The sequence below is a fragment of the Monodelphis domestica genome, chromosome 2 (assembly GCF_027887165.1).
Source record: "Monodelphis domestica isolate mMonDom1 chromosome 2, mMonDom1.pri, whole genome shotgun sequence".
NCBI lineage: Eukaryota > Metazoa > Chordata > Mammalia > Didelphimorphia > Didelphidae > Monodelphis > Monodelphis domestica.
Window position 1 is genome coordinate 406,620,688 of NC_077228.1, and position 19,024 is coordinate 406,639,711.

The 19,024-nt window shown below is 33.8% G+C and overlaps 1 protein-coding gene and 1 pseudogene across 1 annotated transcript; both read left to right on the plus strand.

Annotated features, from left to right (window-relative positions):
- Positions 1-1,401: 1,401 nt before the first annotated feature.
- LOC100031204 (trace amine-associated receptor 6-like) lies at positions 1,402-2,454 on the plus strand. The gene has a single exon (XM_001380485.3). The coding sequence runs from the start codon at positions 1,402-1,404 to the stop codon at positions 2,452-2,454; it is 1,053 nt and encodes a 350-aa protein (XP_001380522.2).
- A 13,449-nt stretch (positions 2,455-15,903) lies between these two features.
- On the plus strand, positions 15,904-16,968 carry LOC100617269 (trace amine-associated receptor 7a-like; annotated as a pseudogene).
- The last annotated feature ends 2,056 nt before the right edge of the window (positions 16,969-19,024 follow it).

Here is a 19,024-nt window from a genome sequence, read left to right on the forward strand (position 1 = left end):
TTAGAGCTCCTTCAGCAATTCTTTAACATTATAAATTGCACAGTAGTTGCTGATCCATTTTGTAGAAAGAAATTTCCACAGTGGAAGTTCCTCACATTGAGGAAATATGAACACACATATAGAATATAGATACTGAGCTTCCAATAAAGTCATTCTCTGATGCCTTAATGTAATATGGAAATGGCCAAGGGTTCTCAAAGTTTCTATCAGTGGATCCAAGTATATTCATGCAGATCCAAAGTAAACAGACTTAAAGAATGGATGAAGTAATAACAACTCATATATTTGTGGTCTGGGGAACCGGCCAGAAATAGAAAAAATGTCTCATAATTTATTGAGCAGTTATGCTCTACATGGACAGCCAATACCAAATGAATTATATACTTATGGTTTAAGGATCAGGAGAAACTGTTCAAATATACACTTGTGTATATATAGATATAGTGTGTATCTTTCTATCTCGCTCTATTTCTCTCTCTTTGAGGGCTATACCTGCAAATATATAGAAATGTCTATAGGTATATGGGTGTCAACATTTGAATATATACTTGAAACTCATATATGGATTTATACCAACAGAAATATGTGTGTTTATATACATACATGTGAGAAGCCTGGATATTCACCAGAAATATGTCCATCAAAAAGTGAAATCCACAAAACATAATGGCAGACACACAAATATCAAAATCTTACAAAACAAAATGAATAATTTATGTTCTTATACACAGTAGTGTAGCAGAATAAACTTCTTATTAATGGTTATTGGGAAAAGTTTCCTCTCCTAGTTCACACCTAACACCAAAGGGATTCTATCTTATGGGTTTTCTATGAATGGCATTTCTTTGGCTGAGCTCCGGGAACGTCAGGGTACTATGGGCATTACCTTGGAATTGGCAAACAGAGCAAAGTAATAAAAGGTGACCCTTGAACTGAAGAATCCGTTAGCATTTCACTGAACTTTGCTGAGGAGCTTGTCAGAGGTAAGAACTAGGGAATTAAAGGGGGAATTTAACCATGCTGATAAGTATTCACTGTAATGATGCCAATGCTTAGTAGACATTCAAATCTATTCATTTATTTAGTGGCTTAGATTAAGGGAAGCAGTTCTGAGTTGAATGGACATATGATTAATAAAATAGAGGGTGGGAATTCTTTGTTGATATCCAGGAAGGAGGGAATTAGACATTTATTTAGTGCCCATTATGTGCAAGGTCATTAATGTGCTATGTGTTCTACAAATATTACCTAGGGAAATGGATCATAATGCATGGAGTCTTTGGACAGACATACATTTAATTTATCTTTTTCCTGCAACCAGTAATATTTACATTTTCAGAGATAACTTCTCTGTGATTCCAAAGAAATACAGAGATACTCCCAAGCTCAGAAAGTGGAACAATGAGCAACAACAATGGATCCCAGCCTGCAGCTGTGCAGTTCTGCTATGAAAACACAAATGGGTCCTGTATCAAAACCTCCTATTCCCCAGGATTTCAAGTCATCCTCTACTTGACCTTTGGATTTGGGGCTCTCTTGGCTGTTTCGGGAAACCTTCTGGTAATGATTTCAATTCTTCACTTCAAGCAGCTGCACTCTCCAGCCAATTTTCTCATTGCTTCCTTGGCTTGTGCTGACTTCTTGATGGGAGCCACTGTGATGCCCTTCAGTATGGTGAGGTCAGTGGAGAGTTGCTGGTATTTTGGGGAGAGTTTCTGTAAATTTCACTCCAGTTTTGATGGGTCATTTTGTTATTCTTCCATTTTTCACTTGTGTTTCATCTCCATTGATAGATATATTGCTGTCACTGACCCTCTGGTCTACCCAACCAAGTTCACTCTGTCAGTTTCAGGGATGTGCATTATGTTCTCCTGGCTCCTGGCCCTGACATTTAGTTTTTCAGTTTTCTACACAGGTGTCAATGATGATGGGCTGGAGGAATTAGTAAGTGCCCTCACCTGTGTGGGAGGCTGTCAGATAGCTGTGAATCAAACCTGGGTATTGATCGACTTCCTGTTGTTCTTGATTCCTACCCTGGTTATGGTCATTCTTTACTGTAAGATTTTTCTGGTAGCTAAACACCAGGCTAGAAAGATTGAAAGTATGAGCAGCAAAACTGAGTCTTCCTCAGAGAGTTACCAAGCCAGGGTGTCCAAGAGAGAGAGAAAAGCAGCAAAAACACTGGGTATCGCAGTGGCTGCATTTCTGATTGCATGGTTCCCTTACTTTATTGAAACTATAATTGATGCATTCCTAGGGTTCATCACCCCAACATATATATATGAAATTATAGTTTGGCTTTGCTATTATAATTCAGCCATGAACCCTCTGATTTATGCTTTCTTTTACCCTTGGTTTCGAAGAGCAATTAAACTGATTGTCACTGGGAAAGTCTTCACAGGTCACTCTTCAACAATAGATTTGTTTTCTGAACAAATTAAGGCTTTAGACTGAAGATGCTAAAATATGTAACAAAGTTAAAAGTGAAACAGGTGAATTATTATTGTGAGTTTAAAGTGTGTTCTCTACATTCGATCCTAATCTGAATTTCAGACTTCATGTTTAATAAAATTCATTTACCATGCCAATTTACATGTGAATAGTGTTTAAAAGCTGTGTTCAGAGATGACCTCAATTCCTGTCTTTTTTCATTTGATATTTGTTTTAGTTCATTATTCCTTAACTGTGTAGTAGGAAGGCACAAAAGGACTTTTTTCTTCCCTAAAGAATATTGTATAATCTTATTTAATCCCCTCCCTCTCCTGGTCTTTAATTTGTAGGAGATAAGGCACCTATTTTGCCTATTATGAATCCTTCCAAAAACATCTCTGATATATTTTGTTCCTTTTAAATTTTTTAAAAAAAGTTTCACTGTTAATGAATCTGAATAATTCTCTGTGTTGCTATTAATTGTATTTATTTGAATCAGTAGATCCTAAACCTTTTCAGCTGTTTTCCAAATGATAAAATTTGAGGGTTTTTTCTTTCTATATCTTTTCCTTTAAAAAAAACAGTGAAGGGATTTCCCCCAGAAAATAAATTATACAATGACAATGATTTTCTACCCCAAAAGTCTTTGTCTTTCTTACTGAGAATACTGCTTGCAGTTTTCTCAGTCACATACAGGTGGTTTTTTTTTTGGAATGTAATTGCCTTTTATAATTTCTTCTTACACCATTAATTCAGTAATAATACTAATAATCACAAGCATTTATATACAATTTACTATCTATTAGGCATTGTGTTAAGTGCTTTACAAATATTTTCTTATTTGTTTTTCACAACAACCCTGAGAGGTAGGTGCTATCATTATTCCCATTTTACATTCGGGAAGCTGAGGCAGAGATGAGTAAAGTGATTTGCCCAGAAACACAAGGATCTGAGGTTGGATTTGATCTCAGATAAAAAGTCCAGCATTTGTATTCACTATACTAAGTAGCTGTCTCATTATCAACAATAAATATATATCAGTAATAATAATAATATTACAAATCACAAGTTATAGCAGATTCTAATTTTTGTAACTATTATTATAATTTTATCATTATATAACATAATTGTTACTGTTATTGACTATGTTAGAAAAACATTATTTTGCTCAGTCAATTAATATGAGGTTCCTTTATTCATCTAAAAATAAGTATAAAATTAACATTGAATGCAATTGATTTTAGGTTGCAATTGCAATTCTATATATATATAAATAAATATACGTATGTATATGAATATATATATGTATACATATAAATATATACGTTATTATCCATCATACATACTATGCTTCAACAATGTATACTATACTTTTTTCTTACTACTTGCTACATAGTCATCAGCCCATGGATATATATTCTTTTCTCTTTAAATAAAAAGTACAGGATATTTTTTAAAAGATTGTAGATGTGTTTATTTTAAATCTTTAAGAACTAAATTATAGTTATATATATATGTTAAAATGTTTTAATTTTTTATATTTCAATGCACAGCAGTTAGATAATGATTCTCTTTGTGCTGTGATTTGTAAACTGAATATTAAATTGTCATATGAAATGTGTCTTCTTTATAATTGAATACATTGCTGATATTAGTCTTGCATTCTCCTAATGGGAACCAGATATTCCAGAATATAGGCCCTGGACTGTCTTAGAGCACAGATTTTTAGAGAAGGGCTTATCCATTCTTGGGGTATATTTGAAAGTTTCTCAACCTTTGTTGCTCAGTACTTGAACATTTTAATTTACTTAAGTGGTCTGAAGATGATTTCAGTACTCATTTTACTCTATTGATTATGTAGAAGGAATGCTGGCTGGTTGCATACCCCAGATGGAATCTGTAGTGGGTATGGAAAGATTTTACACCTTAGACTTTTCACAGCATGTTTCTAACTGGCTTTTGCCTTAAAAAGAGAGAATCTAGTTCAGTACTAAAGGAATGAGAAAAAGCAAGAAAAAAGATTCACAAAAGACAGAGGTTTGGGTTTCAATCCAGGATGGCTCATGCACGGAACACTAGTGATTAAGTTCCAAGGAATGTCAGGAAGATATAAAATGAGGAGCAGATTGCTGGAGGGGGTCTTTGGTTCCTGTCTCTAGGGGAACTTGGAGACTTCACTTCCTGCCAGGATGAATAATGGACTTTTGATTGGAAGCCATTTGTCCAGCACCCAAGAGTTCTTCCATCTTCTATTCAGTCTCTGAAAAGAGATTTATCTACCAGAGTTATAGCTGTTCTTAATGACCGTGTTCCAGAGTTCTTGTTTCTTATTTATTATCTTATTTACTGTGAAGAGCCAATCTGAGCCAGAAAGATCTGTTGTCATCAAGTGACACCTGCAACCTCTTGTCTGAACCCTTGGGGTGACTTTGCCATTCTCCTTCACCTTATCAAAGCAACCTGAATTATCTTTTGTCTACCAATACTATTTTGGGGGCCAATAGTCAAGAAAGCTAGATAGGATATTTGGGGGTTCAGAGACAGTTAGTGTAGAGGTAAACAGCTGGAAGAACAGAAGGCAGATCCATAGCTTGGGGAGGAGATCTAGAGAATTACACATTAGGGAAATCTCCCTTGACCCTCCTTTCCTTTCCCTGTGTGAAAACACCCAAATAAACCCTTTTTGTTTAGAAAAGATAGCAGTCAGATTGTGTTGTATCATTGGAAAAGGAAAAGGCCCACCAGACTGGTCTACAGCCTGATACTACCAGAGAAATAGCACTTGATCATCTACCATCTTTAAGGGTCAAATAACATATATTTCAGTGCTATTATAGTGGACAAAGGGCCCATCTGTGATGAATATTATACTCTATAGTTTCCAGCTCCTCTTCAGAATCCTGAGACAATCTATATTTTTGTTTGCCAGATATCTCAATATGCTTATTACAAAGTTCTCTCTCTAAAATATGAATAGGAGAAATGAAATATAACAAATCAAAACGGAGCATAAAGGATCATCATTTTAGACCTGGAGGGGACCTTAGAGACCATCAAACTTAAGTCCATCCTTTTAAAAATGAGAAAACTGAGGATTGACACAGTTAAATCATTTGTCCAGAGCATGTCTAAGAGAGCATTTAAATTCAGGTCTTCTGGACTTTATATCCAGCATCCTGTATACTCTGCCATTTAGCCATCTAATAGTTCCAATGTTTGGAGAGTAGGCACAGATTACAAAGGCCTCACTCCCAAATTGATGTTTCTAAAGTCTCCAAGTTGATTATATTATAATCTGTTCATCTTGTTCTCTTGCTGATAATATTGGTATGAGAAATCCCCTGCATCTTTACTGGAGGTACAGGATTTGATTCAACCTATTCTTCATGGAAAAAAATGTTTATTTCTAGGACATAAAATCATTGTGATGCTCTCTGATCCTTCCTTCATCTTGATTTTTCGGGGCCAGAAATAATATATGGAATCAAGATTTTTCTAAGCCTTTTATGGCTTACATAGCTCTGGTTGGCAACTAGCTATTCAAATTCAAACATTCCCTGGTAATATATGGTTCCATATTCTGAAAAAAATGTCTCTGACCTGCCATAACACTTATATTCACAAAATTCACTCCATTATTGTCTTCCCTAAAGGTCATATTTAAGTCTAGTTGTTCAGAAGTCCAAACTTATGCCTTATATGACTTAAATTTAATCTACATGGGTCTCAGATTTTTTATATTAAATATTTTAATAGTATAAGATGACCTCTAAGATACATTAAAAATTTTATTTCAATAAGTTGGACATTTCTGATTCCTCTTTGGAGATACTATCCTTCTTATTGGTGTCCAGTGAATCCCACTGTATTTCTATTTCAAAATATGGCACACTTTCTCTCATATCCCCTGATACAAGAAGCTTATGAAAATAATGTGGCAATCCAATGCTCAATAAAGGCACTAGATGGTCCAGTGGATAGAATGGTAGGCTCAAGGTCAGACTCATCTTCTCAAGTTCAAATCTAGCTTCAGATACTAGTTTGCACAATCTTGGGCAAATCGCTTAACCCTGTTTGCTTCAGTTTCCTCAACTGTCAAATGAGTTGGAGAAAGGACTTGGAAAGCTCCTCTAATATTTTTACCAAGAAAATTCCAAATAAAGTCACAAAAAGTGAGACATGGCTGAAAGCAAAACAAAACAAAACAAAAAAGACTAAAAAGTTAAATAATAAGGCAGCAGGTAGGAAGACAATTTCTAAATATTGTTGAAATTATTTATAAATACTTACAAGGTAATTGAGCTATCTACTACCCAAACTTCCTTCTTTCTTGATTCAGACTTTTGTTGTATAAAATGTAAAAGTTTAATTAAGCATAGGATATTGACTCCCAGAATGCCAACTTACTTCAGAGGTCATTGAGCTCCAGGATCTTATTTACTGACATGGATAAAAAGGAAATGGGATCTAGGCTTAGCAAAAGTCTCCATCTACAATGCTAGGTCCTGGGGACTGGAAGCAAAAAATGAAATGGATCATGCCCTCAAATATATTAAAGTTTTATCAAGGAAAACTACATAGGGTCATAGATTTATTACCCTCCTCCACACCACAAAGATTTTCAGTGGTCATGTAATCTACCTCCTCTCATTTAAAAAATTTAAGAATAATGAAATTGAATTTCAGAGAAATTAAGCTACTTGACTAAGATCACACAAATTATATAGGCAGAAGAAGGAATTGAACAAGATCCTTTGTTGCCAAGTTAGGGGCAGCTGGGTGGCAGAGTGGATTGACTACCAGACTTGGAGTCAGGAAATTTAAAAATCTGGCCTCAGATACTTACTATTTGTATAACCCTTGGCTACTTGTTTGCTTCAGTTTCTCTGCGAAGGTAAACAACTCCACTATCGTTTCCAAATAGACCTCAAAAAGGATCACAAAAAGTCAGACATGACTTAAGATGACTAAACAACATCAACAACCCTTGATGGCAAAGACCCTATTCTTCCACTGTACCATATTGCTACCTTTCCTACACATATATACTGTTACGGTTTAACATGTTCCTAATGGCTTTTTTGATGTTTATAATTACTTTGGAACATCAAGATTATTGAGTGGAGATGTATACCTTAAGTAACTTTGAAATGCTCCAGCCCAAAATGGTCAACGTGCCCTGAACAGTGCCCACACTTTCTTCTACTACTTATCAAAGTTGCATACTAGCCATTGCAAAAGAGTGATAGTACATTTCTTGTGATGGGTTGAAATTTCCTGCATTAGCTAATTCTAAAAGATCACCCCTGATCTTTGTCTTGAAACACTATATAAGCCTGTACCTCCTTTGTATCGGTATCTTGAGGGGGGACCTTGGGTCTGTCCAATACCAACTTGCCCCCATATTTGTGTATTTGAATTCTTTCAGGGATAATAAACATCTTTGCCTCAGAGTTGTATGCTTGTTTGGTTTAAGGTTGACAACATATTGAGGATATGTGGTGTAGTGAAAAGAATAGCAAACTTAGGAGTTCACAAACCTGAGTTCAAAAGCTATTTCTAACCCTTCTAACACTGGGAAATACATATCATGTCTTTTGATCTGTTTTCTCACCTGTAAAATGAGAAGGTTGAATGAGATGACTTCTAAAGTCTCTCATAAATCTGTGATCTTCTAAATATAAAGAAAATACATGCAAAATAAACATGGGGTAACTTTAGGATGTAGGAGGCACTAAAATTGGGGGGATTAGAAAATGTTTCATGTAAAAGGTAGTGCATAAGATAAATTTTGAAAAAAGTTGGGATTCTAAATGGTAGGAGTGAGGATAAATTCTACTCTAAGCATCGGGGGAGTCTGTTTAAAAGGCACAGAGATGGCAAATTGAATGTTATCTGTGAAAACCAGCACAAAGACCAGAATGGCTAGATCGTAGTATTCTTGAAGGGAATAAAAATTCTAGAAAGGTATGCTTGACCCTGATTCCAAACAGAGAAGTTTGTGTCTTGATGGATAAATAAAATAGAACCTCTGGAGATGTGATCTTATATGATAATAGGCCTAGAAGAATAATTTTGTAATGCCCAGCACTGTATAAATAAAAATATAATGAAAATGAAATTGAACTCAATAATTGAAAAGCCAATAATAGGTCCTGAAGTGGATAATGAAATATACTCACCTCTTTTTAGCAAGGAATGTTGCATATATTTAATGACATAGTCGATGTATTGATTATGTTGTTGCTTAACCATTTTGCTTGGTTAATAGGGATAGTTCAAATATGTGGAAGTATGGGGGAAGAGGGTTGAGCTTATCAACTGGAACTACTTATATGAAGTATTTCAAAGTAAAGTGAGCAGATCAAGGAAAACATTGTACACAGTAACAACAATAATGTAAGACAAACAACTATGAATGGTTTAGCTATTCTCAGCAATACAATTATCCAAGACAACCCCAAAGTAGAGTTTGTAAGAAAGATTCCTAGCCAAGCCACATGGAGCCAAAAGCAGTCTAGTTTATAAGTTCCTGAGTAGTAACATTATTAGAGTGTTACATTACTGGTTATAGGAACGATTGAGGTCTGTGCTCTGGATCAAAGAAAATAGTGTTCTGTGTTGTCAAATATTGAAATAGGTGGATATATTTAGTTCTCAACTCATCAACTAAAATATATTCAATATTTATCAATAAATAAACTTTTATTAGACATCTACTGTGTCAGGGTTTGTGTGCACAGAATATACAGAAAATATTATCTACCATAAAACTTATGTAGAATCCACTGTTTGCTTATTGAATTAGAAAAAAAGTAAAATCATTCCTATGTATTTATTGGCAAATGATAAAAGCAGAAAAGTGACTTCAGAGAAATAAGTAAGTTGTATAGGAGAGTACTTTCCTGCTGATATGGTGCCCTACTATATTTTTTGAGAAATTGTTCTTCAATATTTTCTGTATATTCTGTGCACACAAACCCTGACACAGTAGATGTCTAATAAATGTTTTTTTTATTGATAGATATCCTGTTCTTCAAGTAAAGTACTCTCCAAAGATAAGTTTAGCATGATTTTCATTCAAAAATCCTAAATTTCATGTCTAATCATGAAATAATGGAAAATAAAAGTGATTATTGGTAATAATACACACTGAAATCATTACATGAACTGGGATCACGAGGAAATTATGTAATCATAAATCAATTAATAAGCAAGCACTTATTAAGTATCTACTATAATATGTCAGAGACAGCAGTCGGCATCAGATATATGAACAGCAATCCCTGTAGCTTACATTTTATCTGAGGAATCAACAGGTACACACACATTCACACAGATATTCACATTATATATATATATATATATATATGTATATATATATATATAGCAGAATATATATAATATTATATGTATTAATGTGGAAAGATATTACATATCTAATATATCTGTTACTGAAGATATATGTGAGTCTAAGGCTCTAGGGAAGAAGGGAAGTTGAGATAAGAAAAGACTATAACTAGAAATAAAGTTTGTAGTTTATATTCAAGGAAATATGGGATGGAGGCAAGAAAAGAAACCTCCAGCATACCATGAGGTTTGGTCAATGTAGGAGTACAGAAATGGGAAATGGATTTTTAAGTCTGAGAAAGTACAAGAAGGCCAGTTTGGTTAGATCACAGAGTGTGGCAAAAGGCACAATATAGAATAACAGTTGAAAGGTAGGTTAAGTCCATGTTGTAATGGCTATAAAAAACAACAAAAAAAAGCTGGTTTTCAAAGTTCAACTGAAAACTTGTCGATTAAGATGGAAAGATGAAAGGAGAAAGGCCCAACTCTTCAATAGAAACCCTGACAAATTTCAAAAAAGGTTCCTGCAAAGAACAATGATAAAAGTAAAAAAAAAGAAAAGAAACCAAAGTAAGATCCTCCATCCAATCTAGAAGTGCCTAATCAAATAGGAAGACTGAAAGGGTATTGGGAGTACAGATAAAGACAATGGCTTCTCAGAATCTCATAATATTTTAGTGTTGTCTTTAAAGATGTGATCTGCTAGAAAATATCATTTGCAAAAACCTTACTCTTTCCTTGTCATGTCTTCATTAAGAATACCTTCAATCACAAAAAATCCTGAAAAGACATATGAAGTGATACGAAATGAAGTGAGTAGAGCAAGGAGAATGTTGTACACAGCAACAATGATAATATATGACTACAACTGTAAATGACCTAATTCTTTTCACAAGACAAGGATGTAAGACAGCTCCAGGGGACTCACAACAAAGAATATCCATTATCATAAAAGGAACAGATATAGTTTGAATGCAAAGCACTCTTTATTTCCTCCATGCATTTTTCTCTAGTATAAGCAATATGTATGTTGATTCACAACATGACAAAGAAGGAAATATATATTATATGATAATATTTGTACATCTTACATAATATTACCTTCTTTCTTGGGGAAAGATGAGGAATGAGGAGAGAGAGAACCTGGATTTCAAAATGTCAGAAAATGAATATTAAAAATTATATTAACATAATCTGGAAAAAATAGAGATAGTACTAACACCTTCCTCCCAGGGTTGTTGTGAGGATCAAATGAGATAATAATTTATAAAGTTCTTAGCCCAGTGCCTAGCTCATGGTAAACTCTAAATAAATGTTTGTTATTATCATTATGATTTTTAACAAAATTAGTGCTCTATTTTGCCAAAGGCTTTTTCCATATTATGTGATAATTAAACTAAAATTTAAAATTAGTAAAAGAATGTCTTCAATGTACAAAGCTCCTTTCCATGAAGATTTGTGAGAAGTGGTTCAATATGGGTCAGCAATAGTTATTGATATTTTAATTTTCTCAAACCATTTGAGATCTCCTTTTAAATTTCTACAGAATCAATTCCTTATAATGCTCAAAATTTTATACCCTCCAACATGAAGTAGAGAGACAGAGACAGAGACAGAGGGCACTCACAAGATTGAGGGAACCAATTCTTTTACTTAAAATTCTTTTACTTAAAATTGAAAAAAAAAACAAATTCAAACATCAAAGAACAAGGCCTTTATATGGGACCACAAGGTTCAGAAGGGGGAAAAAAAGTCCCAAGTCTTTTCTCTTTAGAGCATTGTCTCTAGATATTTAGAGCAAAGGATTCACCATGAACCCCCAAGATGGCAGCTGAAGAGAATGATTAAGGAGAGGAAACCAAAAGCTGACTAAGCCTTTTCAAAGACACCATAGTTCTGGCCATGCAGATAACAACAATTAACTTTTATGTGTTATTTACAATGGACCAGGTATTATTCTAAGAAGATTCTCTCTAACCACAATCGACAGATCAGAGTCAGTTATATCTCTATAGTTTCTCCAACATACTTTCATTCTGTCATCATGATTCTCCTGAATGTAAGCTCTCTATCTTCTCTGTTAGAGGAGACATGGTCCCAGGTGCTTTGAACATGTGTTCAGCCTCTTTTATACTTTTTCTATTAGGATATCAAAATATAAACAAATTACAAACATTTAAGAACCTACTATGAACTAGGCACTGTACTAAGCACAGTTATACAAAGAAAAAAGAAAACTATAAAATAGGCTATGACTTCAAAGAGTCTAAATTACAATGGAGGGGTCAAAAAGTACATACATATCAGGGGAGCTTTCAACCCAACTCCAATGAAAGCAAACCATAATTTCCAGGTAGCTGCCTTAAATTAAGAAATCTTAGTCAATCAAAGGTATTCTCTAAATTCAAAGTCTTTAATCAATTTAGAAGAAATAAAGAGTCTGATTAAATCTAAAGGGCTTTCCTTATTTCTCATCTTTCTTGACCTTTTTTTCAGCCTTTGACACCATTGCCATAAGCTCTATTTTCTAGTTTTTTGGTAAAATTGTTCTCTTGATTCTCATCCTGCCTATCCAATTGTTTCTTGGCTGGCTCATTATCCATATCATGCCCATTAATAGTGGCTGTACCTCTCTTCCAAGTCTTTGTTCTGATTCCTTTTCTCTCTCTCTCTCTCTAAATTAGTTCTTTTTTATTTACCATTTTATATCTAATATAATAAAATACATAACAACAATAATATATGTGATTTGTTATAACTGTAATAAATTATGATATGCTCATGCAAGAGAAACAAATTTTCATGTTAACTATCTAAAAATTCATATTTCATTTCCCCCCTTTCCTCCCATGACATAGGCTGTATAAATATTATCATATATTTCCTTGTTTTTCATGTTTTGAAACAAGACATATTGCCTACAGAAGAGAAAAATTAGTAAAGGAAATAAAGTGAAGAATGACATGTTTCAATCTATATTTGGACTCCATATGTTCCTTCTATGGAAGTGGATATATTTTTTCATCATGAGCTCCTTGATGTTGTTCTGCATCCTTGTGCTGTTGATAATAGTTAAGTCATTTGGAATTGGTCATTGTACATTAGCATTGTTTCTAAGTACAACATTCTCCTGGTTCTGCTCACTTCACTTTGTATTGCTTCAGATCTTTTCAGGGGTGTGTGTGTGTGTGTGTGTGTATGATCATCTTGAGTGTCATCGCTTATGGCACATAATATTTCATTACAGTCATATAACCTAACTTGTTCTGTAATTCTATAAATGATGGCTATTATATCATTTTCCAGTTCTTTAACACAAAAAAAGAGCTGCTATAAATCCTTTAGAACACATTTCTTTTCCTTTTTCCTTTATTACCTTAGGAAATAAACCTAATACCAGTATTAGTGGTTCAAAAGGTATTCACAGTTTTATAACTCTTTGAGCATAATTACAGATTGCTCTCCAAAATGATTGGATCAGTTTACAGTTCCACCAACAATGTATTAGTTTTCCCCTTTTTCCACATCCCCTCCAGCATTTGTCATTTTGCCCTTTTATCATCTCAGTTAATCTGATAAATGTAAGATAATATGTCAGATTTCTTTTGAATTGCATTTCTCTAGTCAGTAATGATTTAGAGCATTTTTTCATGTAATTATATATAACTTTTATTTCCTAATCTAAAATCTCTCTGTTCATATCTTTTGACCATTTATTAATTGGGGAATGGCTCATATTCTTACATTTAACAAACTTTTCTATATATTTTAGATATGAGACCTTTATCTGAAAAACTGTTTATAAAATTATTTTCTCAATTTATTGCATTCCTTCTATCGCTGGCTAATTTATTTTACTTATACAAAACCTTTTTAATTTAATGTATTCAGAAATTATCCGTTTTACATTTCATAGTGCTTTCTATCTCAAATATATTAACAAATTTATTTCCTATTTATAAATCAGATAGGTAATATGTTCCCTGTTCTTCTAGTTTGTTTATAATATCTCCCTTTATATTTGTTTGTATCTTGTTTCTGCCGAGCTTCTTTCCAATTTTCCCAACAATTTTTACCAAATAGTGAATTCTTATTCCAAAAAATTGGATCTTTACCTTTGTGAACACAAGTTACTATAATCTTTTACAACTCTTTGTTAGGTCTAATCTGGTCAACGGATCTATTTTTCTATTTCTTAGCCAGTACTAGTAGTTTTGATAAATACTACTTTATAATATAGTTTGAAATCTGATACTGTTAGACCTCCTTCCTTAACATTTTTTTTTCATCATTCCTTTGAAATTCTTGACCTGAATCTCAGAATATTTGAAGAGAGTAAGGTATAAGAAGATTGGAAATATTTGGAAGGGTTTTATTATGAAGTGCTTTAAGAACCAAGCAGAGAACTTTATATTTGATCTTGAAGGTAACAAGAAGACACTGGAGTTTATGGAAATGGGGAGCTATATGATCAGATTGGGCATGTATTTTAAGGATATCTCTTTAACAGATGAGTGGAGAATGAGTTGGAATGAAGTGTGTTGGTCTCTGGCACTACCATTTCAAAGGAAGATCACACCAACAGATTAGGGGAAGAAAATTATTTTTAAAAAGGGAAAAAATACGGAGAAAAATTAGGGAAAGGGGGAAAAAAACTATCCCAGAGCATGGATATTTCAAAAATCTAATTTCCAAGATAAAAGGGTTAGGATTAGAAAGACCTTAGAGATACTTGTATATTGATGGGCGAGCCCTATTGATTGTTTGTCATATTGTACAATAAATTTGACAAATTAATAAAAAAAAAAGAAAGACCTTAGAGGACATCTAATCCAAACTTTCATTTATAGATAATAAAACAGAAGTGCAGAGTATTTAAGATACTTGCCTGAATTGGATTGCTGGGATTTGCACCCATGAAGCTTACTGCAGTATTCCTTGTTATTTCCCCTTACTCCTACTATTTTACAAGTCTGGTCTTCTGTCCTAAGAGCAAAAGAATCAGGGCAGCCTCATTCTAGTGGTTTGTCTCCTAAATCAAGCTCCCTTTGTGGAAAATTTTATGAACTCAAAGATTACCACAGAGATTTAAAAAACAAAATTATTCAAGGCTACCAGAAAAAGATAACTAGATGATCCAGTAGGTAGAGTACTGAATTTGAGAAGCAAGAAGAACTGGATTTGATTCCTGCCTCACACACATTCAAGCTGTGTGACACCAGAAAAGTAATCTAGTCACCTTTTAGCCTCCATTTCCTCATCTGTAAAATACTGACGAAAATGGCATCTAGTTGTTGTGAGAATTAAAAGAAATAATGCATGTAAAGCACTGAGCAAACAGTAAAGTGTTTCATAAATATTGGCTATTATTATAAAAAATACATGTGAAAGTACATATAGGGTATAGATAGATATAAATTCACAATAAGATAAATAAATCAAAAAATCAACCTATAACGGTATATAAATGTTCATTGACCACAAAAATAGATAATCTCTTTCCTAAACACTTAAACAAGAATGGTACAAAATATTATTTCTGATGATGACTAAAAAAAGTTTATTCTTTCAGTTCACACCTCACACTATAGGGATTCCATCTTGGAGGTTTTCAGGGGATGGGATTTCTTTGGCTGACTTCCTAAATGCTCCCAGGGTGCTTTTGGCATTTTCTGTTAACTGATAGCATGGGAGACAGCACAGGAATAAAAGCTAATCTTCGAGCTGAAGATATGATCATATCACATCTCACACTTCTTGAAAAAGAGAAGCTCTTCAGAGGTAAGAATCAGAGTCAAAGCAAAATTTTCTTAGATAAGCAGCTAAGGCATTTATACATATTCAGAGGAATTTTTGGTAGATTTATTGAAACTAACATTTGAATTTCTTTGAGATTAATTGCAAAAGTGCTTCTGGGTTACAGGGACTTCTGAATATGTATGAAAAGATTTGTAATTTATAGTATCAGTGAAAAAGGTTCATAATTTATTAAAGATAGTAATTGGTAGATTTCTTAAGATATTAATTCAATGCAACTTTATTTTTAAGGAGAGAATTGGAGATTTCAATCACTCCAAAACAAACAAATTAATGATAATTCTGCAAAGTTCAGAGAGAAGAATCATGAGTAGCAGCAATGGGTCCCAATCTACAATTGTGCAGCTTTGCTATGAGAATGTCAATGGATCCTGTATTCAGATTCCCTATTCCCCTGGACCTCGAATTATCCTCTATGTAGCTTTTGGCTCTGGGGCTCTACTGGCTGTCTTGGGAAACCTCCTGGTCATAATTTCAATCCTTCACTTCAGGCAGCTGCACTCTCCAGCCAATTTCCTCATTGCTTCCTTGGCTTGTGCTGACTTTTTGGTGGGAGCCACTGTGATGCCCTTCAGCATGCTGAAGTCAGTGGAGAGTTGATGGTACTTTGGAGACAGTTATTGTAAACTTCATTCTTGTTTTGAAGGATCATTTTGCTATTCTTCCATTTTTCACTTGTGTTTCATCTCCATTGATAGATACACTGCTGTCACTGACCCTCTCACCTATCCAACCAAGTTCACACTGAACGTTTCCCTAGTATGCATCACATTCTCATGGCTTCTTGCTATTGCTTATACCTTTTCACTTCTTTGTACTGCTGTGAATGAGTTTGGGCTGGAGGAATTAGTAAGTGCCCTCACCTGTGTGGGAGGCTGTCAGATAGCTTTGAATCAAACCTGGTCAATGATAAGTTTTCTATTATTCTTCATCCCCACTCTGATTATGGTCATTCTTTACTGTAATATTTTTCTAGTAGCTAAAGAACAAGCTAGAAAGATTGAAAACACAAGTAGCAAAGGGGAATCTTCATCCTCAGTGAGTTAAAAAGCCAGAGTGTCGAAGAGGGAGAGAAAAGCAGCAAAAACACTGGGAATTGCAGTGATTGTATTTGTGATTTCATGGTTCCCCTACTTTATTGAAGTAATAATTGATGCTTTCCTAGGGTTCATCACCCCAACATATATTTATGAAATTTTGTCATTGTTTTCCTTTTATAACTCAACCATGAACTCTCTGATTTATGCTTTCTTTTACCCATGGTTTCGAAGAGCAATAAAATTGATTGCAACTGGGAAAGTCTTCAGAGGTCACACTTCAACAATAGATTTGTTTTCTGAAAAGGTAAAGGTCTCAGATGAAACAAATTAAAATTCATTTAAGAGAAATTTATATCAGGGAGTGGAAAAACTAAGAAGCAGTACTTTTTAATATGTAAAAAAATGTTAGTCTCTACATTAAAAGATACAAATCTTTTATTTCAGTCCCAATGGAATTTGGCAAAATTCATTTGCTAAGTCAGATTACAAGAGAACAGTATTTACAGATTATTTTCGAGGTTTCCTAACAGTGCCAGTTCTTTTCTTATTCTATATTTGTTACTACCTCTTAGTCCTGGGTTCCCTTGGTTCTTTTTTACCCTCTTATTTCATAACACTTTTCATTCTAAGCCATTTCTTAGGTTAGCATTTCAAATGAAGCATAAAAATCACCTGTTATAATTTCTTAAAATCTTTTCCATGTTTCTTTATATATATATATATATATATATATATATATATATATATAAACTTACCTATGATGTATCTCTACTAATCTCTGTTTCTGTCTCTCTTCCTCTGTCTCTCATTATCTCTTTCTCATTCTCTCCAACCCATTCAAAATCCACTACATTCTGGATCTGGGAACTTTCTTTTTCCCCTACTATTTTAAAGACTGAAATAAAATATAATCCATATCTACAACAAATAAAAAAATATTTGCCACCTTTGCAAACTGTTCCCTATGATCAAATTATGGTATCTGTTAGTGATGGAATATTATTGTGCTAAAAGGAATAATGAATTGAAGGAATTTCATGTGAAATGGAATGACCTCCAGGAATTGATGCAGAATGAAAGGAGCAGAACCAGGAGAACATCGTACACAGAGACTGGATACACTGTGGTACAATCGAATGTAATAGAATTCTCTACTGGCAGCAATGCAATGATCCTGGACAATTCTGAAGGACTTTTGAGAAAGAATGCCAACCACATCCAGAGAAAGAACTGTGGGAGTAGAAACACAGAAGAAAAACAAAATGGGTTGATGGGGATATGATTGGGGATGTAGACTCTAAGTGATCACCGTAGTGCAAATATTAATAATATGGAAATAGTTCTTGATCAATGACAAATGTAAAACCCAATGAAATTGCTTGTTGGCTACAGGAGGGGGGTGGGAGGAAGGGAGGGAAATAACATGAATCATGTAACCATGGAAAATAGTCTAAATTAATTAATTAAATAAAATTTTAAAAATATTGTTTGCCACCTTTGCAAGGCTGTTCCCTATGCCTACAGGGCGCTCTCTCTTCAACTTTATTTCTATTACTCCAGAAAATTTTAAGGCTCACTTCAAGTTCCATCTCATTAAAAATTCCCCCCAATTCTTAGCCAGTCCCACACCTCTATATTACTTTATATTCATTTTGCATATATCCTTTATTTATTTCTATGTGAACATGCTATATCTCCCAGGAGAAAATAAATTCTTTGAGATTAAGGACTGTCTCACTTTTCCCATTACCTAGAATAGTACCTAGCATGAAGTAGGCACTTAATAAAATATATATTGGTTTATTGCCCAACAAGGTAAGGAAATCAGTCATACAGCTTTATTCCCATATATGTCCTTTACTTCCTCTGTTTCCATATTTCCCACAGAACTATCTAAGGGTACCTTTGCCCATCCAAAAGGCTTGTTTGTTTTATAAGTTACTTTTTTAGTCATTGCTGTTATTTTATTAACACTAATAACAATGTCAAATTAGTGATTAAAACAGGTTCTGATATGCTTTCACAACTATCTGATTACTCCATTAAAATAATAGACTTCTGCCCTAATCTAACTGGACAATAATTCCTGTTCATTTCATTCTATACTTATTTTAGTTTGCTATTCCAATTAGGATACCAACATCATTAAACTTCTGCACAAAAAAAGCAGTCATTTAAAGCACTAAGAATGACAAACTTTTACTACCTCATATATTTAGAAGTTCAGTGGTATTTTGCTTTTACTTCTAAGTAAAATTAAATGAAGCCAAGTTGTAGATGTACTTGATTTTAGGAGGCACTCCAATAAAGATCTTTAAAACACTGGAAAGTTTTGCTAGTTTTTTTTTTGTCCATTTCAGAGTACACCAGGTACTTTAGGAAACCTG

Excerpts from the sequence above, each read along its gene's own strand:
- LOC100031204 (XM_001380485.3), top strand. The coding sequence starts at position 1,402 with ATGAGCAACAACAATGGATCCCAGCCTGCAGCTGTGCAGTTCTGCTAT.